General features: G+C 42.2%; 3 protein-coding genes across 4 annotated transcripts; 1 reads left to right on the plus strand and 2 right to left on the minus strand.

The window, feature by feature from the left end:
• Positions 1-469: 469 nt before the first annotated feature.
• kiaa1328 (KIAA1328 ortholog) lies at positions 470-14,697 on the minus strand. Of its 2 annotated transcripts, none has more exons than XM_041957086.1 (12): positions 14,634-14,697; positions 14,103-14,138; positions 13,716-13,990; positions 13,503-13,603; positions 13,222-13,337; positions 8,254-8,378; positions 6,810-7,195; positions 6,451-6,669; positions 6,125-6,220; positions 5,810-5,883; positions 5,437-5,545; positions 470-996 (listed from the first exon to the last, which is right to left on the minus strand). In XM_041957086.1, the coding sequence occupies exons 1-12, from the start codon at positions 14,686-14,688 to the stop codon at positions 768-770; spliced, it is 1,821 nt and encodes a 606-aa protein (XP_041813020.1). In that variant the 5' UTR covers positions 14,689-14,697; the 3' UTR covers positions 470-767. The 2 variants fall into 2 exon arrangements, with proteins under 2 accessions (XP_041813020.1, XP_041813028.1); XM_041957094.1 differs by having other exon boundaries at positions 13,716-13,984; positions 14,634-14,681.
• A 215-nt stretch (positions 14,698-14,912) lies between these two features.
• tpgs2 (tubulin polyglutamylase complex subunit 2) lies at positions 14,913-19,217 on the plus strand. The gene is made up of 7 exons (XM_041947927.1): positions 14,913-15,038; positions 15,141-15,220; positions 15,305-15,392; positions 15,574-15,714; positions 15,882-15,995; positions 16,138-16,301; positions 16,493-19,217. The coding sequence occupies exons 1-7, from the start codon at positions 14,963-14,965 to the stop codon at positions 16,709-16,711; spliced, it is 882 nt and encodes a 293-aa protein (XP_041803861.1). The 5' UTR covers positions 14,913-14,962; the 3' UTR covers positions 16,712-19,217.
• Positions 18,138-22,427, minus strand: aqp7 (aquaporin 7). Its single transcript, XM_041947916.1, has 6 exons — positions 22,157-22,427; positions 20,986-21,112; positions 20,743-20,880; positions 20,463-20,581; positions 20,126-20,343; positions 18,138-19,828 (listed from the first exon to the last, which is right to left on the minus strand). Exons 1-6 carry the CDS (start codon positions 22,292-22,294, stop codon positions 19,639-19,641), a joined length of 930 nt encoding a protein of 309 aa, XP_041803850.1. The 5' UTR covers positions 22,295-22,427; the 3' UTR covers positions 18,138-19,638.
• Between the last annotated feature and the right edge of the window lie 2,709 nt (positions 22,428-25,136).

Here is a 25,136-nt window from a genome sequence, read left to right on the forward strand (position 1 = left end):
TTGCAAATTAAGCTTTGCCAGGTTCCTGATGAGCTCAGCTTCTGATTGGGCAGTGCGCTTTAGGCTCCCGCCCCCGTCTCTCCAGACTGCACCATTCTCTGGTCCCCTGAACTCTTTTTTTTGTAATTTTAAATGAATGATGCGTCTCAGCTTAGCCCAATAATAAAGCACAGTCTAGAATAAAGTGTCCTGTGTCATGTCATAATTACTGACAATTTATCAATACAAGATTACTCACAAAAAACGTCCCCATTATTCCCTCCAAGAAGGTCCATTTGTCTGCCATCAACAGTTTGTCTCAAAAACATAAAAAGATTTACATGAAATGTTGTTGGATGATCCTATGTTGGGTATGAGCAAGCCACAATATACTGGTGTTTATGCAGAATTTTATTCATTTAATGATAATTCATTTTAGTCACGATAATCAAGCAACAGATTCTCAACATGTAGTTGTGTGTCATGAGGTTCAGTTTGCATTAATGCTGCCTACGTCCTTACAGACAATGAGCATAGCCCAGTGAGTTCCTGTACTGCCAACATAAGATATCAATTACAAACTAGAAGCACAACCAATTATGAACAAATATTTGTTTATTTGTATTAAAACCACAGTAACAAGAGTACAATCTACAACATCATGATCATTAGAATGTCAGTTGAAAATTAAATGTAAAACGTTAACAAAGTTAAGACCAAACAGGTGAATATCAAGTGATTGGATTCTTTGTTTTTAGTTCTTTTTTCACTCCCCATTTTCTTCTTTGTCAGCAAATGAAGAAAATATCCTCCAGTATTTGGCTTTCTTCCAGGTCCTGCTGGGTATGCTGAGGATAAGGCCTAACAGGGGTAAGCAGGATTCTGCCCACTGGTTTGGGGGCAGTGACGGCCGACCTACATTGCGAGATTTTGGGTCTTCGAGCGGATGGCTTACTTAGCTCAGGTGCAGAGACAGGAGTAAAGATGTCCAATAACTCAACCACAGACAAGTCCAACCTGAAAAAAACAGGTAAAACTTTGGGAGGTTTTTGTTGTTTCAATCAATTTAGTTTCTTTTTTCCTCACATGTGACCTCAACTCGTTTCAAGGGTTGCATCGCTAAATTCATAATACAGAACCCAGTGGAGCCTTGTAGACAGGAAATGTTGTAAATGAGTATCCTCGTGCTGTTCATTGTAACAGACAAATGCTCACTAAGACTGCCAGTTACATGCGTGCACCCAATATTAAGCAGACAAGGAGCAAGCTAAGGGACCAACACCAGACACGCACAAGGCCAACGCTTGTACTAAAATATTTGTCATTCACCTTTCACTTGTTAACACAGACAATATGAAAGCAAATCTCTCTTCGACGTGTTAACAGAATCTTTCTTCTTGAAGTGTCTACTGAACCCTAACAAGCAGTGGTAACAAGTCAAAACCACTGGGGCGTCCCGGCAGAAAAACACAGTTTCTTGCAGGTGCGAGACGAAAAAGGGAGAGAACCCGGTGCTTTCTCCCCTGGAATAGAAATGAGGGAATGTGCAGTGAAATAAATAAACCAAAACGGGGGAGATTAAGCTAATAGAGATTCAATCCCTCAGTCTGGCTGGCTTGATAAATTATTCAGTGTATACACAGTCGAACGACGGCCATTCCAGATACAAAACATGAATTCTTTAAAGCACGCTCCACTGATGTTGCTAACATAATTCTCTGCTCGTTTAAAGCTGCATCGATTTGCATCGCGCGGCTCCGCACACGGCTCTCTCTCCCAGGTAAGGGCGATCTTTGCTGTGGACTTGTTGATATGCATGTGGGTGGTCAGCAGGCAGACAAGCCGGTGGAACTTCCAATCAGGGCACATTTGTGTTCCTCCACACGTAACCACAGACCTTGATATGTCAGGTTTTCACACTAACTTGAGGTAGCGTGTATCAGTAGCTGAAAAGCTTTAAAAAGGCTGTATTTTGCTTTGGCAACATGAACTAATGTATGAACATGATTGAGCGCATGGGAGAGAAAGTGAATGAGGGTTAAGTCGGCTGAGGGACGACAAATGATGAAAAAAGAGAATGAAGCTTAAGTAAGTAAATCTGTCCTCCTCATTTGGTCTCCTGCCTGTCAACAACGATGGAGAAAGAGAGAGAGAGAGAGCATGAGCGACAGTGAATGTGTGTGTGAGAGAGAGAGAGACTGGAAGCGAGTGCAGCTTTGTGGATAGTAAGGACAGCAGAAAGGGAACATGGGGGAGGGACTTTGGCCGCGTTCCTTCTCTCGAAATGTGAGAATTTGCATTTTTATTTGTTGATTTATTTAACGGACAGGGCTCTCAAACAGCCATCCATCAACAAACGACATGTTGGTAATGAATAATGCATCACTTACCTGCGGTCACAATCTATAACAAGAGGAGAGTGCGGGGGGTAGGGGTACAGTTTGGGCAGGAGTGGGGGAATTGTAGTGTGTGGGGTGAGCGGGCGGGGGGGCACAGAGATTGCGCGAGGATACAGTACAACAAAGAACTTCATTTCTTGGCTCCGGTTTGTGTGAGGTAAAGTTGTGAATTGCTACTTGATATTAATATCCCCCAAGGGAGTCCTGGTAAATCTATTTTACTGCTACATGCATACAGAAAAAAGTGAAATGCATGGACAGGAGCAGGAACATAAGTTTATGTCATTTAAAAAAAAATGTTTTGGGTCATTTTAAGGCTACACTGCCAACATTTAAGTACTGTTAAATACCATGAGCAGAACAGAAAGCCTTAGGGAGCATAAACTAGCTGCAGTAAGTTGATCCTGGTACACTATCCAGAGACAAACATAATTATTTGTATCTATGAGCCTGGATGTAAAAATCAAAAACATCTTCCCATAACCACTCTGAAAAACTGTGGTTAAGCATTCTGCCCTCAAATACGTTTTAAGTCCTTTGAACACATACAGAACTGTGCCTTTCTCAGTGTAATAAAAACATTTGGGCTTCATTCTCCCAGTGCACCAATACTGTTTGTCTCTTTTCTAGCTCTGTAAGGCCAGATAAAATTTCCACAAAACTCCCCTGCCTATGCTCCCCACCACCTTCTTCCCACTCGTAACTTTCACTGCTTATTTGGCTCCTCTCTTTCATTAAAGATAGCCGTCTCGCCCCGGCGCCCCTTTTCATTTGCAGTCCAAACAGTAAGATAAAAAACCTATAATGGCCACTGCATATATCCCGCATGTCAATTTCACAACCAATCAATAGCAAGCGGGCAATGGCAGGAAGGATGGAGATGAGATGGGCGGGGTGCGCTGGAACTGTCTCATTACTAGCTAGCACAGGATTCATGAAAGGATTAAGAAGGTCACTTAATGTTAACCCCAGCTCGTTTTGCAATTTGCACATCAAGATGGAATTGGTTAAGATTAGATGGCCACGAGGTTGTTGCCAAGTAAAAGAGGGACGTTCAAGTAACCTACCAAATCTTGCGGTAGGACTGACTTTTCTAGACCGCTTTTGTATTTTTTATTACAGTAGCAGTTTATTTTCCTCATGTTTTTGCTTGTATAATGGAAGCAGCATGCAAAAGCAATCAAAATAAAAACAACTAAAAATATCAAAATTCAGTGCAGTTATCGTGCTATATATTATCATGCTAACATGCTACAATAACTTATTTATGGCAATAACATGGGGCACTAATGACTAAAATCATCACTGCTAACTAAAGTCAAGGAGCTCTAACAAGTTCTTTGGTTAGTCTCTCCCAAAGTGACTTAAAATGAGCTAAGAACCACAACATACAGGATTGTCTTCATCATCATATACTGCATTTTATTTATCTTTTCTATTTCTGGGAACAGATTCTTTGGACACCAGCTGAAAAAGACATACATCTAATAAAAGAAAAAAAAAATCAGGGGATTACCAAAGGATTACAGCTGTCTGAAGAGATGCACATGAAAAAAGGCATCTGAGAGGCAGTCTATCTCATTACTGGCAGTAAAAAAAAACAACGTGTGTAGTAAAGAGTCCAACTATCTTAATAGGCTTTGGAGGTGTAAATGGATGGTAATAAGATCTGATACCCCAGGTCCCCTGCTGGAATTAATGGGCATCTGCTTGAGCTCACAGTTCCACTTGGACCACGCACCGCTTTGTTTAAGAGTTACTTATCGGAAGTTGTACACTTTGAGGTGTTTTGAAGAAACAGTATTTTGGATGGGGTGGGGAGCTTTGTTACTGTACTGGAAATAAAGGTCTTCAGCAACACTGTTACAAATTGCTACCCAGCATCTGATATTTTCATGGAATTCCACAGCAACTAAGAAGTCCTCACAGAGGCAGGTAAACGCTGGCACACGTGCAAGCAGGGTAAGACGACACACAGTCAGGTTAATTACTATTTCGTGTATGTGTATAAGAAAAAAGGTAATGAATGTTCTTTCCTTTTTTGGAAAGTCTGATGCTTGCACTCAGTGATTCATTCCCGTCCTCAAAACCCCTCTCCCTTCTTACGTCTTTTTCACAATTTCCATTTCTATCCATCTCAACCTGCTCTAACTTTCCTCGCTTCCCATTTCTCACTTTATCCAATGCTATCACCCCTCACTCACCCTCAAACACACTTTTAACATCTCTCCCTCACTCTTGCTTTCTCTGTCTCATTACTGTGGCAGAGAGAGAAGGGAGGGCAGTGTGTGCATCCAGAAGTCTGTTCAATTACACCTGCTGTAGGGTCCCTGCTAGGCCGACTAATGGAACGCAGCATGTCTCCTGACAGGCTGGCCACAGCGCTAGCTAGCCCAGTAAAAAGCTTCATTTAGCTTCTCACAGCTCGAAAAGTTAGCTAGACTAAGAAAAGATATCATTTAGCCTCTAACGGAGCAGCAACTGCAAGCTGATGAAAAAACTTTCAAGATCCAAATTTTATACCTGCACTATATTTATGTGTTTCAATGTCAGCAACATTTCTAAAGGAAAAAACATCAACTGACTTACAAGGTCAGAGAGAACAAATAAAATAATGCAGCCTGACAGCCCGCAAATAATCTTCCCAAGTTCCCCAACAAGACAGGAGTCGCCTGCCCACAGAAACACTCACTCAGACTTTTCTGTAGAAGAGAAGCCTAGTTAGTCCTGAAGAAAGCTCTATTTAGAATTTCAAACTAACACAGATAAAAGATTTGTGCCTTTTTGATCCGGCATCCTTTAAGCGCTTAACTGAGCTGCTTTTCATTGTTGTTCAAAGAGTAATCCTACCCTGGCACTTTGCGTCTGTCAAAATTAGCCACACAGGCTCTCCTTCTGAAAACTAATTCGACAAGTGCTAGCTAACACTTCCATGTCACCTGTAGTCCTACTGTTTATCAAACATAATAATTAGCACCATAATGCTTCATTTACCTAAAAGCTATTAGAATAAATGGTAAATCTAATGCTTCACTGATGTCGAGTAAAAATGTGTTACCTGGACTCAGGGGGGTTTTGGATCACAGACACTGAGGTGGGATTACTCAGATTTGCAGGAGATTTAGCAGGTGACGTGGCCATGTCCTTTCTGGAGCACTCGAAGGCCTCTGTTGAGAAATGCAAGATAAGAGATTTATAGTAGAAGTAACAGCAGCAACACTGAGGCCACTGCAGGCAGTTTTAAAAATGACAATCACGATATAAAATACTTTATCAAAGCTTTAGATGCACATGAACGTACTAAAATAAATACTTTTTTAAGAAAATCAAACTCTTGACAGTCTTGAGTATGATACGTTTGGAGCTGAGATGTTCCTCTGTGTGTAGGACAGTGAGCACATGATTCTGATTCACTGAAAATACAAGCTTACCATTGCCATTGTCCAGAGGAGCACGTCCAGTTGGTGAGTGTTGTGCAGGATGTCCCTCCGCATTTTCACACACACTGTAGACCACAGAAACAACATGCTAAGTTGGCTTTCATGTGTGTGACTTGAGATGTATGTATGTGTGTATTTTAGGGGTGGGATCTCTAGGCAATTCAAGACTCGATTCCAATTCAGAGGGCTACAGCGCAACTCTAAAACAATTATCAGTGCATTTTAATACATTAGCATTTTTGTTTTCTGATGAGAGAAGGGGGGGAGAGACAGAGAGAGAGACTTCCTGTGCAACTGCTGGTTTACCTGGAGGGTAAATCTTGGTGGGAAGAACCCTCCGGCTGTGGATCTCCATTTCTAGTGTCTGACCTGCTGAGATCAGATTGAGTAGCTAGTTGAAACCTAAGAAGAATACAAGAGAAGGAAAAGAGGATGGTCTGAGGATCTGCCAGTCTGCAATGAAGACACTGAAATAGTACAAGGACAAAGAAAAAAGGGACTAAGCTTCTTAGATAGAAGTAACTATCTATCTAGCATCTAACTACTAGAAGTAATTATCAACTTATGGCCCCACATGTTAGCTGGTAATGTTACCAGATACGGTTCATTTCCCTTTGGCTTCTGTATTCTACCTGCTGTAATCGAGACGCGACTGGCATAGCTGCTGATTCTGTCTGTTGAGTCTCTCCTCCTGCTCAGCCAGCCGTGCCTGCAGCCTCTCTCTCTCCATCTCCAACTGCATCTTCTGCAGCAGCAGCTGGTGCCTCTTCTCCTCCCAGTCCTCGTGACCCAGCAGAGGCCTGGCCAGGGCTTCATTGACCTCTGAGCCAATGGCATTCCCACTGTGGAGCCTGTAAATACATATTTCATTTGCTTAATATCCTAAGATTCTTGTTTGTGTCTTGATAAAATGGACTATTCAACTAAAACTACAAAGGGGACATGTAATCATGCGGGGTCAAAGATCATGACTAATAGAGATCTACTATACCTTTCACACTCATGTTGGCTAAACAGGCTGTGGTTGCCATTGTCTAGACAAGAGCCATTATCACTTTTCCGTTTCTGTGTTCCATAGCCACTGTCTTGACCATGTCCTTGGCAGCGCTCACATTTGTTGTGAGACTCTGAGTGTGGCTCCCTGCACTCCCTTTTCTGACTCCTAATCGGTCCATCGGCTGGACTGATCTCACTAATGCAGGAAAGGGAGACAGGGTTGCTAAAGGTTTGCACTGCTGCTCTTCCTCCACCACCACTCCTGTGCACTTGAGGCTGCCGTGCTCTTGTATCAGCAAGACTGAGGTATGAGCCATCAAAGAGTGAGCCATTAGCTCTGCTTGTAGATGTTCTGCTGTGGGCTTCCTCACTTCTGAGTACCTGGACAGAGAACAAAGAGGACACTGAATGCATTTTGCATGAAAGCCTCTGAAAAACACATGGAGTGTTACAGCCAAAAACATTATACTGCTCCATAAAACCTTGACGTAGAGGGCTACAAATTGAAATTTATCAACACTGGAGTCACTAACCAGTCTAATTTGCTCATGTTGCAATGTGCTTTTAAGAGCCGTTCCACAACAGCTCACAAATCACGTGCACTTTATGTGGGTTACTGCGACCTGAAGCATCTTTTCAGCCTTCAAATCTACTTGCTTCCATTTTACAATCACTGTTGTTACAATACAGTGATCATGTAATGGGCTCTGAGCACTGCCAAAACGTGGCTGACATACCCAAAGGCACTGCGCCTGAACACATCCTGTCTGTACACTGACGGGGGACTCAAGCTACTGATGCTACTCTATGAGCGTGCTGCTTTCTCTACACAGCTTGTACAGACGTGGTGTTAAGGTTGGGCTGGGTTTACAGCAGCACAAATGTAGATCATCCTTCAAAACCGTAAACTGGACAGAGGCCACGAGATTTAGACGACAACTGTCAACTGGGCATAACTGGCAGGTAAGCCAAGGTCAGGAACATTATGAGATAAACATAAGGAAGAAAGGCCATCTTATAGTTGACTGGGGAAAAGAATGTGACTAATTTGCTGAGGGTCAGAGAGCAGGCAAACACACATTATTCAGAGCTACCGCGGGACAATGAGATTGGCCAAGTCATCCTTTCTCACAGAGGCTGAAGCCTGAGAGGCGTCTTTGCTTCTGAAATGTCACCTTGAGATAGTTTTCACACCGTTGTAGTCATATCAAACCAGTGACTGAAGTGGACTTCTATAGTGTTATTTTTTTAATTATTATGGCAGTTGGCCATGGGACAATGTGCTGTTGCATGTGTTTCTACTGGATGCTTTTGTGCTTGATGGATGGCAAACAGGGAAGTTGCTTGCATATGGCTCAAACAGTAGCGAGCCTGTCATGTTACACTGCATGGTGCACTCACTACAATCTAGAACACACTCACTCTATCCCATACCTTACCTTGCTGTGGGCTGATTCCTGGCTGAGCTGGGCAATGGACTGGTTAAGTTTTGCCTGTTGCTGAGAAAGGTATTGTTGGTAGAGCCCGAGCAACTCCTGGCACTCTCTGTACTGCTGCTGCAGGCCTGGAGGACCAGGGGTTAAGTAACTAACAAAAATGAACAACAAGTCCACCGAACTCAAAGGAACTGATCCTTTAGCCTAGAACTTTAGCCTAGCCTAAGTTATAACTACTACATGACTTCTAACAGTGAAATGACTGTGTGGCTCTACTGGCAAAGTAACTTTGTGCACAACAGCCATTTTGGTGAGGAAAAAGTTCTCTCATGCAGCTTAAATGGAAAAAAGATAGATGCTGGATGTAGATTGACAATCTGAATTAAACCCTTGTTTCTGCAATCAATTACACATTGGACCAGAAAAGAAGAGAGAACAGCAAAGTTTAAAACAGAAGGGGAGAAGAGGCCAGCAAAATCAAAGTTGTTGTTGTGGCACAGAGTTTTCACCATCTGGGTCGGGCCAAGCTGTGCTGAGCTTAGCTGGGCAGTGCCGTGCCAGGCTATCTGCCAGACAGAGAGCTGGCAGACACAAGAAAACTAATCTGGAGCGGAACTACTGCTGCGCCTCAGGAGCTCACTAATGACAGTGGCAGCACCACACCACACCAGCACATACAAAGATAATGAGCATGAGAACGGAGAGACTACACACAGGCACACTCACACACATTCAATAATCAACCTCGGTCTGACTCTTTCTAGTTCACACACAAAAACAGCGAGACACGAGAGCCCAAATTCCCCACCTGCACTGTAAACAGCCCACACACAAACACCACAATAAAGCAAGTAGTACACACACTCCCACCCAAGCTGACCTTAAAGTGTGTTCCTCGAGGCCATATCTTTTTATGATGGTGGCCCTGCTCCCCCAGCTGATGAGTTTCTCAGCATCCGTTTGAAAAAAAAAGGCCCCATTTAAAGAGAAAATCAAAGTTCAAAGTAGAGTCTTATTGAAGGAATAGTTGGCGGAACACTCCATAAGAAAACACTTTGGTTGTTAGAAGACTTCAATCAGGCTGAGGAAATGAAACAGAGGGAAAGAGAAGAGAGCGGGGATGACTTTGAATTGAGGACCAGACACCAGACAAATGCAATGCAGCAGCTTCCATAAACATTGGGGAAAATGTGAGGAAACCTTCCATCTAACTAACGCTCCTCTACCACTGCACTGATAATGTCCATGGAAGTAGTTCTATATGAAAACCTTAAGGACATCACAAGGACATCACATCATGTAAACCTGTGCTGGTAGGTTTATTTATGCAGTATGAATAAGGGTATTGAAGGGGAGATACTGAATATGTTTATGCAGCAACACCTCTCCTCAGTCCAAGATACAGAGTTGTGTGTTTAGTCGAAAAATGCACACTGCTCATATTTCACCAGATTCGCATTAAACACCATTTCCACATGATCTCTCACACCTAAAACAAATGTTTCCTAATAGACACAAATATGCAGTACAGTGCACTGGAATACAGATCAGGTATGGTGGGGAGCCGCAAACCAAAACGCACACATAAAGTTTGTCTGTGCTATAGCACAAACAGGAATGCAGCATCATAGTGCCCCGATGGCGTAAATGAAGGCAACGTGTGTTAATGTGCTGACAGGCTGATGTAGTCACTGGACAGCAAGCACTTGGTAATCTGAACCGAGTGGAGCAACACTGATAAGATTCCACCTCTCTGCCCGTCGCCACACTAAACATGCTTCCTCCACAGCCTTGGACGTCAGCCAATGGGGGCCAAGCACTCTGCAAGCCCCTAGTTTACATCAGAGCTGCAAAGTGCCAACAATGACTTACTCCTCCCCCTTGCTCCAAAAATACTCAGAATCAAGGGCTTGGGTTGAAGAGGCTTCAGACGGGACCTGTCAAAATGATTCACTTCCCTGTCAGACCGGGGCTCAAATGAAATAATGAAATCCACTTCAAGGTGGAACAAATTTGCACAGGAGGGGGGAATATTTTAAAGCCTGCTTTAGCGCACTGTGCCAAACAGATTGAGCCTGAGCAGGAATGTGAGAGAAACGGGGGCGGAGACTGATGTGCATGAATGTGAGTGTAGGGAAGCAATGATGGGGAATTAATAGAAGACGACAGTTTACATAACTGCTTCAATACTGCTGAATCTGGAGAAGAGACATGACCGCAAGTCACACAATAAACCAACAAATAACTCCACATGTCAGCTAACAATTAATTCGAAAATGCCTTTCAAATTCTGAGACCAAACATACAGAAAACCATTCTCATCACAACTATTTACAGATGATCACAGTTACAATAACGCATGTTTTGTAGACACAAACTCAGTCACCTCTTCAACATTACACACTTATCACCGGTGCACAACTCACAAAGCCAAAATTTCCACACAATCCAACGTAAAGGTGTGCCAACAACAGCTCGACGCAATTTTGATTCTTGCTAGAGTCTAGATTCAATGCATTATGCATTATTAATTTTGCATTAAGTCCATGATTGGTTCACGTTGATTTTATTACATTCAAAAGGCATTTAACCTGATTCAGTCAAAAATTACATTAACCTTACACTAAGGTGCCAGTTAAAAGAAAGACAGTTATTTAAAAGGTTAAACTTGCCTCAAATGACAGCAGCTCAGTGTGTTATTTGTCTTAACAACCTCTTCATGGATATAGACTTTCCTGCTGTTTAGCTCTACAGGATTGAGGGCTCAAAAAATGTTAATTCAACTGGTCAAAACCACAGCATTTGCCATATTCCTTAGCTGTGTCAACCGTAGCCAGAAGATTGAACTTCAATAAAGAAAAAATTGAGTTGAATTTGTCTTTTAATGCCTCCAATCAATACAGTAGACATGACACGGCACATAGCTTCAATCACATCACTCATTCCTCAAACAAAGGTAAGATACACAACACCCAGACAGATCAGGGCAATACTCACAGAGCTGGCATCAAGGAATATTAGGGGCTTAATCTTATAAAAAACAAACAGCTAAAAATTCTTCTCATGCACACTAATCACAAAACGCACACTTGATAATACCAGATTTCCACATTGTAAATGTCATCCATGCAAAACTTTGGAGAGTAAAAATGGATTTCGCTCTGGCAATCCTCTTTCACAACATGTAGCATTTTTCAATGACATATCCAAACAGGGCTGTTACTCCCCTCTCTCCATGGCCTCAGGATTCCCTCCAATTGTTTCAGCTCAATAAATGGCATTAGCTGTAGCACCTGCTGTGCCTTGTTCTGGATACGGTGCACCGTGTTAGTAACGCCACCTTGACTTCTGTCCGTGCCAACATGCCTTGAAGTACAAAAGGCATCCTTCCTATCTTAAACACAGATGCAGTCCTGTGTGCAAGTCAGTTCGAAATGTCAGCTGAACACCCCAAATATCAAGGGTACTTTTTCTCTCTCATCCTAGGTGGCTTGGGGCTAAGGTATAGCCCTACATTCTTTATACCCCTGACAACCTTGAATCTTGGTTAGATAAGATAAGCTGAGGCGTAATGGAATTAGACTTGACAAGACTCTCATTCAGTGTGTTTGCCTTTGGTATCTCCTTAACCTTTCAGAGAAGTGCCGGAACCTTCTGCCTGAGAAGAGCCTTCATGACTCTTGCACGCACTTTACAAGACTACGCTATCCCCCCTGAGGTGCTTGGATCCAAACACTTTTTCCTCTCAAATACCTTTTTAATGGAGTTTAGAAGTTTGGTGTAAATGCCAAGTCTCCGAGCCAAAGTGCCTTTAATTGAGTTGTGCTTTCCTAATTTTCCCCGCCGCCGTTGCCAATCGTGCAATTTACCAGCCAGGTCAATTACTCTTCATATTTCGCAGTGTTTTTAACCTAAATTGACTGCTGGCCATGCTCTGGTATGACCTGAGTGGAATTGTTATGAAGACAGTTGGTGGGTTGTGGGGTGCAATAAACAGCATACTATTGCTATAAGTCTAGCATGAGCCTCATGCTTGGCAATCCAGAAACAGCTGGTGACTCACCTGATCTCATTTCATGAGGAGGAACTGAGAGATATTCTGCAGTTAATGTTCAACATTCGACATTCAGGGAGGGTAACAAAAGCACATGCTGGTGAAAGAATACACTGTAGTCTTCTCAGTAAATATCAAAATTCATCTTGGATGATAAAATGATTTAGATGGTTTGGGCCATTGCTCCAACCATGAAATTGATTCTGTACACAACAGCAGATAAGCTACAAGCACTTGGGAAAGACAACTGCAGCAGGCATCAAGTAATTTAAATGAATCTGCTCTATTTCTCTGTCTTTTGTATCAAATTGAAGGGTCTTAGCCAAGTACTGTACATGGCTTTCCCTAAGACAACACTGCCCCCTGCAGACATTCTGGTGTAATAACACATAGAGCAAACTGATCCATAGAGCCAGCTATGAATAATTTGTGGAACTTTTAAGTACATCTTACCGGGATATGCAACTGTGTGCCACAGAGTTGGCAACAAGTTTTTTATTCCAACTAAAGACTTCAGTGCAACATCTACCACACTTATAAAACTATCATATCTTGGAAATCTCAAGGGACCTCTGGTTTCCTCACACCATATCCTCATATTAACAGTGCACCACCTTTACCTGTACCTGCAGCCGCTCAACACACCATTAAAGATAGCCATGTTTTCTGAAGATTACTCAACAACATGTGAGAAGCAAAGGGATTTAAGCCACTGCGGGTAATGGGCATTACTTCATAGGTCTACTATGATGCAGTACTGCTATTTGCAAACACACACTGAATGCCCCACCGTTTCATTAACAAAAACAAGATGACAAATGCAACAATTCACCTCACCCACCACTACAATAAGTGGTGGGTGAGAGAGTCTAACTCACTGCTGTGTTTTTGTTGGTTTAGTTATTTTGAAAGGATACTCTCCCTCTCCTGTGCTATGATCAGGTTTTGTTGCTCCAGGTGCTGAATCTTGCGCTCAAAATGTTCCTGTTCATCCTTCAGACGCTGCACTGAGTCTTCTTTCTCCTCACTAACTCTGGAGAATGGGATATAACAGTGTTAGAGGATAGGTGGTCAAAAGTGAAAAGGGATGACAAGATATCGGAGTACAAAATCATCAGGTATCACATTAAATTTCTCCATTCATATGAACATTAACACTATCCTTGAGTTCATATGTATACAGTATACTGCTGGCTACCTGGCTAGTTCTTCAATGAGGTTCGCAATCCGGCGCTTATCTTCAGGACAGAGATCCTTTAAACAGACCAGGCTCTTAGCTCTGCTAGTCTCAGAGATTGCCTGTGCATAGAATGGTTTGCAAGTATAAGAGGATATCTTCCATATTCAAACACTTTATCTTACATCCATGAAGAGAAGAGAAAAAAAATGCCTACACAAAACAATGGTTTACCTGTGTCGAGGGGTAAAAAGTACCAGTGGGTGGAGAGAAGGAGTGCTGTGTAGCTGCAGTAGCACTGTGATGGACTGACACTTTTTCCTTGGTATAAGCCCCAGAGTGCTCGCTTTGTAAGTGGCCCTGTTTCTTGCCACGTCTCTTTAGTGTGGTCTCATTCTTGCAGTCAGAGCTATGCCTGGCTTGCATCTTGGAACTTCTTTTACTGGATGCACTGATGCTGCCTGGTCCCAAACTGAAATGTGATTGAGTCTTCACCTCTCCGTCTACTCCTGAGACAGTTTGTGGAAAGACTTAAGAAGTGGATGCCACATGTACATGGGGTACACACAATTCTCTCACACTGTGTTAGGAAATTGTCCAAACAATATCACTGAGACTCACCAGGGACAAACACCAAAGGCTGTTCCTCATCTGACACTGAAAGAGAATACAGTTAACGTTCAGTCACATGTAAATAAAGTTTGTTCAAGCATGTGCTTCTGAATGCTAAGTGTCGAATCAACATCCTGTTGTTGGACAAACAGTCAGCTAGGTAGTCCCCACTTAAAATCACGTACTGTAAAGTTAGGTGCAAAAACAAAAGCACGTTATTTGTTACAACAGATTGCCTTTGTGTTACAAGCAGCATTAGGAAACCTAACAGGGTCGACTGGTAATGACAGCAAATACTGATACTATTATCAGCGCGTTTCAATATAAAATAGGCAGGTTAAAGAAAACAGCTCATTAGCTACACATATAGTTAACGTTAGCTAACTAACGTTAACTTGAAGCTAGCTGTCTCACTTCCTCAGAACTTTCCGGCATTGACACATCTGTGATATTCTTTCGACAACTTTTATAACTTTCTACAGGGTATATACAAATGGTAATGGACGCGGAGCCTTGTCTAGTTAACAAAAGTAAGCATACCGCCATTCATCCAAAATATCCCAGAATTTCCACCTCCTCTTGCCGCTGCCGCCATGTTGAAACAACCGCCACCACTCCCAAAGAGCCAAGCGTTGCTAAGGAATTGTAGTCCCGCCTTTCACATACAACCAACCATCCAATTGGCTATGCTGCAGAAAGGCTGCTTTCTATTGGCTTACATGTGTGTCAATTGTGCGTCAAAGCAGCAGTTGTCGCTTCCTGTCTCTGTTGCCAGCTGAGCGATCTGGAAAGAGGTGAACGATTCGGGACAGACACCTGCAAAGGATGCTTCAAGGGTTTTGTACAAATTTGTGATTGCAGTTTTCCTAATGGAAGAGATAAAAGAAAGCTTAGCATTTAAAGGCATTGCTGAGAGACTGACACTTGGTATTACTCGAATACTCGGTGTGTATCATCGCTTTTGCTTTGAAACTAGCGAGCTAGCAAACAGACTGATGTCTTTATGGGCTGCTAATATATCTTATGAATTTGTCCCTGTCGTGCCAGAGAACATGCCTGGTGTGGTCGATGTGCGTTTTGTAGAGAGGGAGCCTGCAGAGAAGAGGAGCCTGCTGTCGTGGGAACAGGTGAAACATTTCACACCCCAAAGACACAAAATGTGGTCTGGTTTTACATTGTTGTCATACGAACCTGCTCTATTTCTTCCTCAGAAAAACACTTGTATTCTGCCAGAGGATCTGCGAGATTTCTATCTGACAACCGATGGATTTACACTTACCTGGAGCGTTAAACTAGACAGTAGGTGACCCCTGTAGTTCTGCCTGTAATGATACCATTCTCACAGAAGTCTTAATTTACTCAAATTAAAGGCTACTATTAAGATTACATGATACACGTAAATGCACATAATTAGCAATTATTTTTAGGTTTTTCAGCTCTGTGATAAAATCATAACGGTGTGTGTGTGTGTGTCTTTCAGATGAGTGTGTTCCCTTAGGATGCATGATGATTAACAGTGTGGCCAGGCTGTGCCCACTGCTCCAACCAGTATCATTATTCTCGCTACCCAATGCACCCTCACTGGCTGACCTGGAGTGGGAGGAGAACAGCACGCAAAGCGGTAAACCTAACCTGTCAGAGCCTCGTGTGGGCTTTACTCAACAATTACAGCGTGTCAAGTTCGCTTAAGTCTGTTTGTGCGCTCAGCTGTGCAGAAAGCAGGCTAATGAATGAAATGTTGATTGGAAAGTAAATATTTATTCACGATTCATCACTGCTATCTGGCAGGGATGGGGCATGCTCCTGCTGCACCCCATTTTGATTCGCGGAGCCGCATCTTCGAGCTGGATTCCTGTGGTGGGAACGGCAAAGTGTGCCTAGTCTACAAAAACTGCATCCCAGGTGTCCTATTTGTATTCGAAAATTGCGCCTTTTATGATTTCTCTAAACAATGTTAAACTAAAGGTAAAATCCACAAATATATTACATGCCAATGTTGAAATATGGTGTGTTTCATTTAGTTGCTGGTCTTTGTATTTTACAGGTGTTGTAGCCCAGCAGAGTGAAATTTGGTTCCTTGACCGCTCACTGTGCTGGCATTTTCTGACTGCAACCTTCACCTCCTACTACCGACTGATGATCACCCACCTGGGTCTGCCTGAGTGGCAGTATGCCTTCACCCCATATGGCCCCAGCCCCCAGGCCAAGGTAGCAAAGTCTCTAATCTCTCATTGTAAGACCATGCATTGTGTTTTAAATGGCATTTTGCAACTTCTTTGTTGTGTCCCTGCAGTTACACGCAGTTTCTAATGGACTTTATTATTGTTGGGGTTTTTTTATTTACATCTACATAACCATAAACAGTATTCTAAACTATCTACCTCCTTTTCCCTCTACAGCAGTGGGCATCGCTGTACCAGCCACTGACTTTCAGCAGTGAGCTCAGCTTGGCTGATCATGCTGGAGATTCCCATCTCAACAAGCTGGATCCTGCAAAGGCCTTTAAAGGTAAAGCCAAGGCACCCGTCCCCAAGAAGAAGCAGTCGACACAGTGCAGCTTAGGAAGCACTATCAAGAACCAAAGCAGCACAGGAAAACACATTGGGGCAAAGCGGTGAGAACCTTCCCATCTAAGGAAAACATTTCAACCAACTCTCCTGTCTATACAACAAACATGGCTTAGAGAAGCAGTGTGCTATTCAGTCATTGGCTTGGACTGACCCTGGATGGAGCAGCTCTGTGCTCCACAAGAGCATGTTGACCCAAACTAAGGTTGGAATACTGCATGTCTAAATGGATATATAACCAGGGGTGTCCTCGGCTCAACACAAGGCAATAGTGGTCTTTCTGATCTAAACAGTTGTTTCTAACCTTGTTTAATTTTAGAGGTCTCATGTTGTTAGAGCAACCCCCCCTCCCAAAACCCACCCAACAACCTGGCTTAGGTCATTACAAAACATGTGGTTGGTCTTTCATACATTTGAAAACACTAGGTCTTGTCACACTATTGTGATAATCCTGCTACTCATTTTTGTTTACCTTTCACTGCTTAGTGTTAGTGATGGAGAAATGAGGCTTTCTGAAGCAGCACTGAGACTTTCCAGCCAATTGCATCACCAATAGATTCATTACTGGAAGCCTCATTTAACACAGTGTTCACTAGTGACACCTAGTGTTAAAAATAATTCAAAGCAGCCAAGTCAGAAAAGATGATCATGTGCTGCTGACATAGCAGAAATAATACTGACACGTTGTAAAAAATGACACCACTGTTGTAACCAACAAGGGCGCACTAATACTCACTGCATCAGTTTAGATTATTGCCACAAGGCTTGGTTTCAATTTTGAATGTATCCCACAACAATAACATATACAAGATTTTGCAAAAATGGGTAAATGATTTCAGTTTTATGACTGAAGACTTGTATCTTCAACTTGAAACTCAACATGAAATGATCACATGGTTCCACAGAGAGAAACTGATCACATGACCCACCATGCCATGATACTGAGCAGCAGTGGAAAGTGCTGTATCTGCTTGACAGCTGCCTCAGAGCTTCAGTATCAAGTGTTTCAGTCCTTCGGGGTGCATGCAAATGTGAACCGTGAAATGGTCTGTGTTGCATTATCAAAGACCGCCAATAAAGAATGAAGCTTTGCTTCAGTAATGCAAGTTCTTCACTGGCCATTGCATCACTGTCGTGCCTCACTGATGTTGTGTTCCTCTGTAATCTTCACAAGCAAAAAAAATGAGTAGTGATTTTTGCCTAATGACATCTGCTCTGATGATCCATCAATGAACTGATGCGAGGAGGTTATATTACAGCATTTTGACAATAACGTTCTTAGCTTTGTTTATTTAGAGCTCTTTAATGCTAAAAGTATAGTGCTGAGCAGACTTAGGCCCAATCCCAATGCCCCTCCAAGGCCTTAAGGCCTGAACCTAAACAGACTTGGTTGAGATCAGCCTCTCACACTCAACTGCTTGAGTGTGAGAGGCTGCAAAATGGTATAAGTAGGAATGGCACAACACCTTCCAACATATCAAGTTACCTTGTGGGTTTGGGACCTTTTTTAGTTTATGTTTTTTACTTATTTACTCATGCCAAAGGAACTTGAGGCTCCGACTGCATGATTTGGTTGATGATTTGATTTCTGTAAACTTCCTTTTTCTTGTAGTGGCTCCTTCCATGTTTGTTTACCTTTGATTTATTTTAATTAAAACAAGAATAATGTACAAACATACAGATAAACAATAGCAGCACATACACATCAAATTGAAATGTCACAAAGACGTTTGCAGAACATGAAATGAACACAACAGAGTACACATATACACCAATATCAACATATTCAGTCAGAGGTTTCAGGAAAAAAATGTTCCTTAATGTTTCAAAGGTTATTACTTTTTTGTTGTTGAATAAACAATGATTTAAGTGGAGAAATCAGTTCTAGGGGAAACCTGAGATCTTAAAAGGGGGATTTAGGAAATTTTAAATGAAATTAATCAGACATTCAAGAGCAGCATCATCTGGGTTATCGTAGTGACAAATATGTTCATCTTTCTTTTTTAACGCGATGAACTGTGCGTAATTCACTCAGGCTGTCTGCAGAAATGCGGACTTTCAGCAAGTGTGCATAAAGGGCTCAAAATGTCTGCGAGAGAGCCCTCATGCACTTGATGATTTGACAGTGGGACAGCCCTAAGCCCTCGTGGACTCACCTCAGAGTCCATGAGTCAGTGAGTGTGGACATTGGGATTGGGCCCTAATAGACATTTAGGATTAAATGTCTATTTAATCCTAAATGTCTTTTCAAGTACTTTGAAGATCCCACATAGATAATGAAGAAACAGTTACATCTTCTGGCTTTAGGCTGCTGAGCACTGGATTGTTGGAAAGATGAACATGTATATTATCGCTATGGCCCCGCAGAGCAGTGAGGAGCCACTCCTGTTCCTATTTTATTCTCAAAAAGATGCATGTTTATCTAAGTGCAATGTATAGGGGGCTGTTTACTTTTCTCTGTACACACTGTAGTTTCCAAGCTCATGTAAGTGGTCTCTGTTGATTATTCTAATGAATGATATTTTAGTGTCTTCCAAGTTTATATCAGCTGCTGTTGCCTCAATAATAGACACATGAAGTAGAAGCCAGTGAGTGTGTGTTTTTTTTTTTCCCATCTTCCATACATAAAATCATCTCCCTCTGGTTTTAATGTCCTTAGTATAGCTAGTATGGATAGGAGCAATAAGCCATAGATGTCAGCATCATGGTTCAGAATATCTATAATGTCTATTTTATATGTGTTTAAGTCATTCATGAGCACAGAGACTGGAGTTGAGTAAATTAGGTTGAAGATAAAATTAACACAAAACAGACTCAACAGATTTTCAGTTTTAGTCGGTCTCTCTTTTTGTGAGAGTCGTCTGTCCCCCATTGGAGCAGTTTCTTTTTGGTCTGTCTTTTAACCCTTCATCATCATGGAATGTTTCAGCTGCATGCAGAGATCCACCGCAAGGGACACACTCTATAGTTGGGGGTTCTCAGACACATACATTAGAACAGATGTTTTCTTGTTTCCCCAGAGGGGCAGTCTCCTCCTCCACCAGCCCCTCACCCTGTTCAGAGAGGGGAGGGTGGTGCATTTCCACCAAGGCCTTGTAGAGCCCTGCACCCAAAACTCCTCCAGTGGGGGCGGCGATTAGAGGCACCCACCACCACCCATTTCCAGACCTGCACAGAGAAAGACAAAAAATTGTAAATGATTTGGAGGGGTGGATCAAAAAACACATAGTAGAAATATATAAAGATAAGTTAACTATTTATTTTCCTAAATATTTAAATCAAGCATTTTTCTATTTCACATTGTCAGGAACAACCAGTAACACCCTCTTAATGTGTTTGGAGAAAATTACACGAGTCATTTAATAATTGACAGAGATGTTTTGCCTTCAAGTGACCCCTAGTTAAGGTGACATGTGGCAGCAGCAAATCATCCCCTAAAAGCCACTATATCCTTCCTGCGTATACCAGAAAACTTCAGCCCCCCAGCCCGCAATGGCAGTGAAGACCCTGGGTGCGATGTCTCTGGTGGGGTTGATGGCATAGCCGCTGTTGCTGCCCAGGGAAATGCCAATGAGCAGCACCAGCAGACCCACTGCGACAGGCTCGCTGCCCGCTGCGGCCGGTTTGTTCTTCTGGTCGGACAGGGCCATCAGACACAGCAGCAGCATAGCTGTGCCCAACACCTGGCACACAGACGTTACACAGATGCACATGTCAAGATAACAAAGAAAATGGTTCGTGCACGATGTGTCAGATGACAGCAGTTCAAAGTTTGCCTCATTTAATGCGGTTTCATGGCTACCTGGTCAACAAATCCACCCAGCAGGGAGAGGTACGGTGCAGGATAGGTGGCGAAGATACCAGCTGTGGCCTTTGGCCCAGTTACTGTCAGGTTGCCTCCACAATAGTCAAATATGGCCTCTGCATGTGGTGACAACATTGAAAAGACAGATACTCTTAGATATACGACTTTCAATAGAAATACAGCAATGATATATGGGAAAGGAGAAGTAAGTGTATAGATTCTGTAATAATACAGGTATTCAGTGCCCAGTGTGTTTGAACATGTGGTGTGCCCTTACCATAATAGACAGCATAAATTGTCCCCGCTGCCAGAAATGATCCCAATAGCTGCGCAAAAACATACAGAGGCAGCATCTTCCATGCAAGGCGGCTAAACAGGCACATTGTGAGTGACACTGCTGCATTCATATGAGCGCCTGACAGAGAAATAAAGCATCAGAAATACGTGTCAGGCGGTAGGGGTTTGTAATGACTTTCAAGGACTCTTGATGATACGGCTTTACAGGGGTCAGCTTGCATACCTGAGACCTTCCCTCCAATATGAACCCCCATAGCAACACCCAGTCCAAAACCCAGGTTGATGCTGAGGTACTGTCCGAATGCTCCCTGTCCTGTCACGACCTGGGCCACAGACCCCAGGCCAAACACCTGGACACAGGGGGAAGCACAATCGTGCACAGGCACAGGCGATTATTAAAGAAAGGCAAATTACATGGGGAGACTTCCAGACAGCCTCATTTAGAGGAAACATTCCAGCAAACAGCACTTGTAAACTAGCAAAGAAAAAAAACGATGGGCATTCAGGACTGAGTTGTGCTAATTAAGGCAGCGTGCCGTCAGACAGCCAGAGCGTAAGCACAGAATGACTGTTTTGTCTATAAATTTTTTGAATTATATATAAATATAATTTTATTTTGACAGTATCCATGGATGCAGTGTCTACAAGTGTAAAAGAAGCTGAACTGAAGCATGTTCTGTCTTTCATTTAACTAACTTGACTCAGTGAAAGAGACTTTTGTCCCAGTAAAGGAAAGCTGAGACTGATGAGCTGCAGCCTTTCATTCAGGAAACAGGAAACATGTGGTTTCTCCCTCAAACCTTGTGTGTATTTAGGTTAACAGTAGGTCTGGTTTCCCAAGTACAAGCGCAGCAAGTTTAAGTCTTTATACAAAAATGCAACTGCCTGCATGTGTGTGCTCACATGCTTATTTCCATGCCATGTCCTCGCCGTGCCTGTGTGTATGCATTTCTTCGAGGGTTCTAAATAAAGGATTTATTATAACAGCTGACAGAAAACATGTGACTTTTTCAACCCTGTCCATGTGGCCCACTGCCTGACCATTCCTCTGGTAACACTAGATTTCCTGGTTCACGCACTTGAATCCGCCAATCCCCACTCGTGACCTCTGCCATGTGACAAACACACTTGTGCGTGTGTGTGTATTTGGTGGAGAGGGTACGTTATCGGGGTCAAGAGCACAACATTAATAATTAGTGGCATCTGGATGTTACAGATAAGCATGCCACCATGTTCAAAACAGAACGAAGAGCTTAGAAATGTGAAATCTGTCACCAGGGTGATGGGTATAAGAGATGTAAGATTTTTGGCAGTTTAAAGTTGCACAATATTACGACACATGCTGTGAAAGCATGTAGCACTTTAGACATGCTTTGTAATGGATCCTTCCTTACCATCATGACATATGTGCTGAGGGATTCAGCAAGTCCCACGCGAACAAATTCACTCTTTAGCCATACTCTGGGTCGAGCTGCGTTAACTCCTTTCCGCTGAGAGACCCCTAGTTCTACTGACTCCACAAAGTCCTTCATTTCTTCTCCTTATTCTTTGTCCCTTTTGTTAAGTTTATTCTCAAGTTCAGCAACCATAAAGATCAAGTCCAGATTTCCTTGAGGGATTTAAGAGGTGCCTCCTCTGTCACACAGTAGTCCACAAACAAGTCTGTTTCCCTCCTCCTCCTCCCCCTCCTCTGACTTCTCTGCTCTTCTACTCTATTCGCTTTCTCTTTTTTACGTGTGTGCCTCTCTCTGTCACACCGACCCCTTCGGATTCGTCCACATTTCACAGCCTTAACCCATCCCCCCTCCTCATGGATACGTGCCACACACAGTCAGACCCCTCCCCCAGTAGCATTATCTCAGCACGCTTGACCAATAAGGGAAAAGGTTGAAAAATGAACCTGCTGACAGAAATTGCTCAGATGTGATTTTCAATGCAACTGTTTCTCCTTGTGAATGCAAGTGTAAAGAGGAGCTTTCACACATGGATAATCCATCCAATTCAAAATCTACCACAGTCCCTCCATACTGTGTATACGAGTATGAGTTTGAGACATGTGGATGTTGTTTCAGTTTAAATGTTTATATGCAGTTTTACAGTAGTAATATCTTGCTCACAAAGACTAATGTTCCTCTGTGAAGTGTATAAGATCAATTGATTAACTGACTTATGTTACTGTGTAGCCATTATTTAAAACGTTGCCACTTGTTAATTAATTTTTCACGGACAGCATAACATTCCACATCATTTCAATCTTGACGGTGTTAAACACTGTTGCTTTAAATAATATGAGAAAACAGATCAGTGGGGAAAACAAAACAGAAGACAGTGTTGGTTTAAAATGAGAGCTTCATTGATCACAGTCACACAAATCTGGACTTTACCACGCGAATCTGCACAAGCTTGCCGTCATCATTTTATTTACTGACATTCACAAAGTCAACAGCAGCTGATTTTTCAGAGCTCTGCTTTACAAGCAAACTTATTTTCTTACTTTGGGAAAATTGTTTGTCAGTGCTGACTGATGTATCAGAACTCTTAGGTTATTTATTTATTTAGTTACTTTGCAAATTATTAAATTACGCAGAACAATTTTTCTGTCTGCCACTGCTGCTTGCTGAATGTATGTCTTAATTTGCTTGTGTGTGATTGTTGATTTTTTTGGTTTTTTTTTTTTTTTTGGAGGGGGGTGTTCTAAATTGAACATACATGTCGTCAAAGTGGTGATGATCTTTCCTTTTTCTGCTTGTGGTTTTGTGCTTGCTTCTTGTGGTTTCTTAAGTGCGTAGAAATCAATTAATCAATGAAAATGCATGTGCTTGTTTTCAGGGAAGCAAGCTAGAGGAAATGCTTTTTGGACTGAGATGATTTGTTATACCTTACAGCTGTTGACCGCTGAGACACATCTGTCCATGCCGTATCCACCTGTGCACCTGAAAACTGCCGGTGACTATGGGACAACAGCTGACACTTTGATCATGAGGGTGGTTGGAGGTCCGACAGACGTCGGCCTTTCATCCCGCAGAGGTCAGCACACAGATGCTTTCTCTCCATGCAAGAGCAAGTGTGGAGTTTCTCTTTAACTGATCTTTCATACCACTTCTGAGGTACATTGCCATCATGATAACTATAAAACATAAAGAAATCTAGAAACACAGCACTTTCTCTTTGTTCTATTGTTCTTATAATGGCTTCCCCAAGAAAAAATAACTGTGGCATGAATCTAAATTTGATATGATTGCTACAAACCATGAAATCATACATATATATATATATATATATATATATATATATTACTGTAATGGACAGAGAGAAATGATACAATTATCACAAGGAAAATCAAGTAAAATACCCAAAATACACAGTCCTAAGATAGAGCATATAACTAAATCATACAACTGAATATGAAACCAAAGAGTAATAATGAATAAGCAGAATTTTCCTCAGTGCCAGCAAAACTTGTCTGCATGTTTTGCCTTCTAGTGGCCGAAAAGGTGCACAGCAGTTATTTAAGGACAAGCCTCAAATAACTTTAAGACTCAGACTATTTAAAGTTACAGTGTTGATATGTACTGAGTCAGCAAAAGATATTAACTTCCTGGCTTGACAAAAGATGAATTACTATCCTTTTCCTCCCAGCCTTTATAACTCGAAAGTGTTTGCTGGAAATCCATTGTTGGATGATTAAAAATTCCCTACATTTGAATGACCAGACGACTGACATGTTTCTTGGCATGATTATTTCAAAGTTTGGTCTGCTGTGCAATTTTACAGAGCCATACAGTCAATACAGTTTACTGGTTTTATTATTTATTTTTAGATCAGTCCTATTTTATCAGTTAGATGTGTGAAATCCTTGTGGAGGCTTTTAGAACATCTCAAAGTTAGAGATGACAGCAACAAGGGGAAGCCGTGTGAATGGTGAAACCTTTCAGCTCATTATTTTGGTTAGCAGCTTGTAACTTACTACTGTTTTGGTTCACCCACTTCTCTCATCAAGCAGGTTTACAACCTTGCAGCTGTTTTCGAAGAAAAACCTCTAATAAATCCATTGTACGCTACTTCCCAAGCACCAAAAAACAGACAACCAGACCCGAGGTTACGGGCAGGCCCATCAAGGAATTCGGCCCTCCCAGCGGGGCGTACTACTGAACAAGATTTACGGGTTAGCGAGGATTCTTGAGTTTTCCATGTCACATGGGCTCTTTGAACCTGGCTAGATGGTCATAACTTATGTAACTTATTCTGCACACCTTGCCTGTTGCTTTGGGTTTAAATCCACTATAAAAAAGCACCACCCATTCTGACTCACTAACTGAATTGAGACAAAACATTGTATATGCCCACTTGCTGAGTCATATACATTAGTGATGT

Source organism: Chelmon rostratus, chromosome 2 (assembly GCF_017976325.1).
Source record: "Chelmon rostratus isolate fCheRos1 chromosome 2, fCheRos1.pri, whole genome shotgun sequence".
Lineage (NCBI taxonomy): Eukaryota > Metazoa > Chordata > Actinopteri > Chaetodontiformes > Chaetodontidae > Chelmon > Chelmon rostratus.

What these genes read in the sequence shown, in the direction of transcription:
- kiaa1328 (XM_041957086.1), bottom strand. Translation starts at nt 14,688, where the DNA reads ATGGCGGCAGCGGCAAGAGGAGGTGGAAATTCTGGGATATTTTGGATG. An exon ending in CTCATTGAAGAACTAGCCAG is followed by an intron (nt 13,338 to 13,502) that starts GTAGCCAGCAGT and finishes CCCATTCTCCAG; the next exon opens with AGTTAGTGAGGAGAAAGAAG. An exon ending in CAAAACCCCCCTGAGTCCAG is followed by an intron (nt 997 to 5,436) that starts GTAACACATTTT and finishes TGTTTTTTTCAG; the next exon opens with GTTGGACTTGTCTGTGGTTG.
- tpgs2 (XM_041947927.1), top strand. Translation starts at nt 14,963, where the DNA reads ATGGAAGAGATAAAAGAAAGCTTAGCATTTAAAGGCATTGCTGAGAGA. An exon ending in CTGGAGCGTTAAACTAGACA is followed by an intron (nt 15,393 to 15,573) that starts GTAGGTGACCCC and finishes TGTGTCTTTCAG; the next exon opens with ATGAGTGTGTTCCCTTAGGA. An exon ending in GGAGAACAGCACGCAAAGCG is followed by an intron (nt 15,715 to 15,881) that starts GTAAACCTAACC and finishes GCTATCTGGCAG; the next exon opens with GGATGGGGCATGCTCCTGCT.
- aqp7 (XM_041947916.1), bottom strand. Translation starts at nt 22,294, where the DNA reads ATGAAGGACTTTGTGGAGTCAGTAGAACTAGGGGTCTCTCAGCGGAAA. An exon ending in AATTTATGCTGTCTATTATG is followed by an intron (nt 20,582 to 20,742) that starts GTAAGGGCACAC and finishes CACCACATGCAG; the next exon opens with AGGCCATATTTGACTATTGT. An exon ending in TGGGTGGATTTGTTGACCAG is followed by an intron (nt 20,344 to 20,462) that starts GTAGCCATGAAA and finishes TCTGTGTGCCAG; the next exon opens with GTGTTGGGCACAGCTATGCT.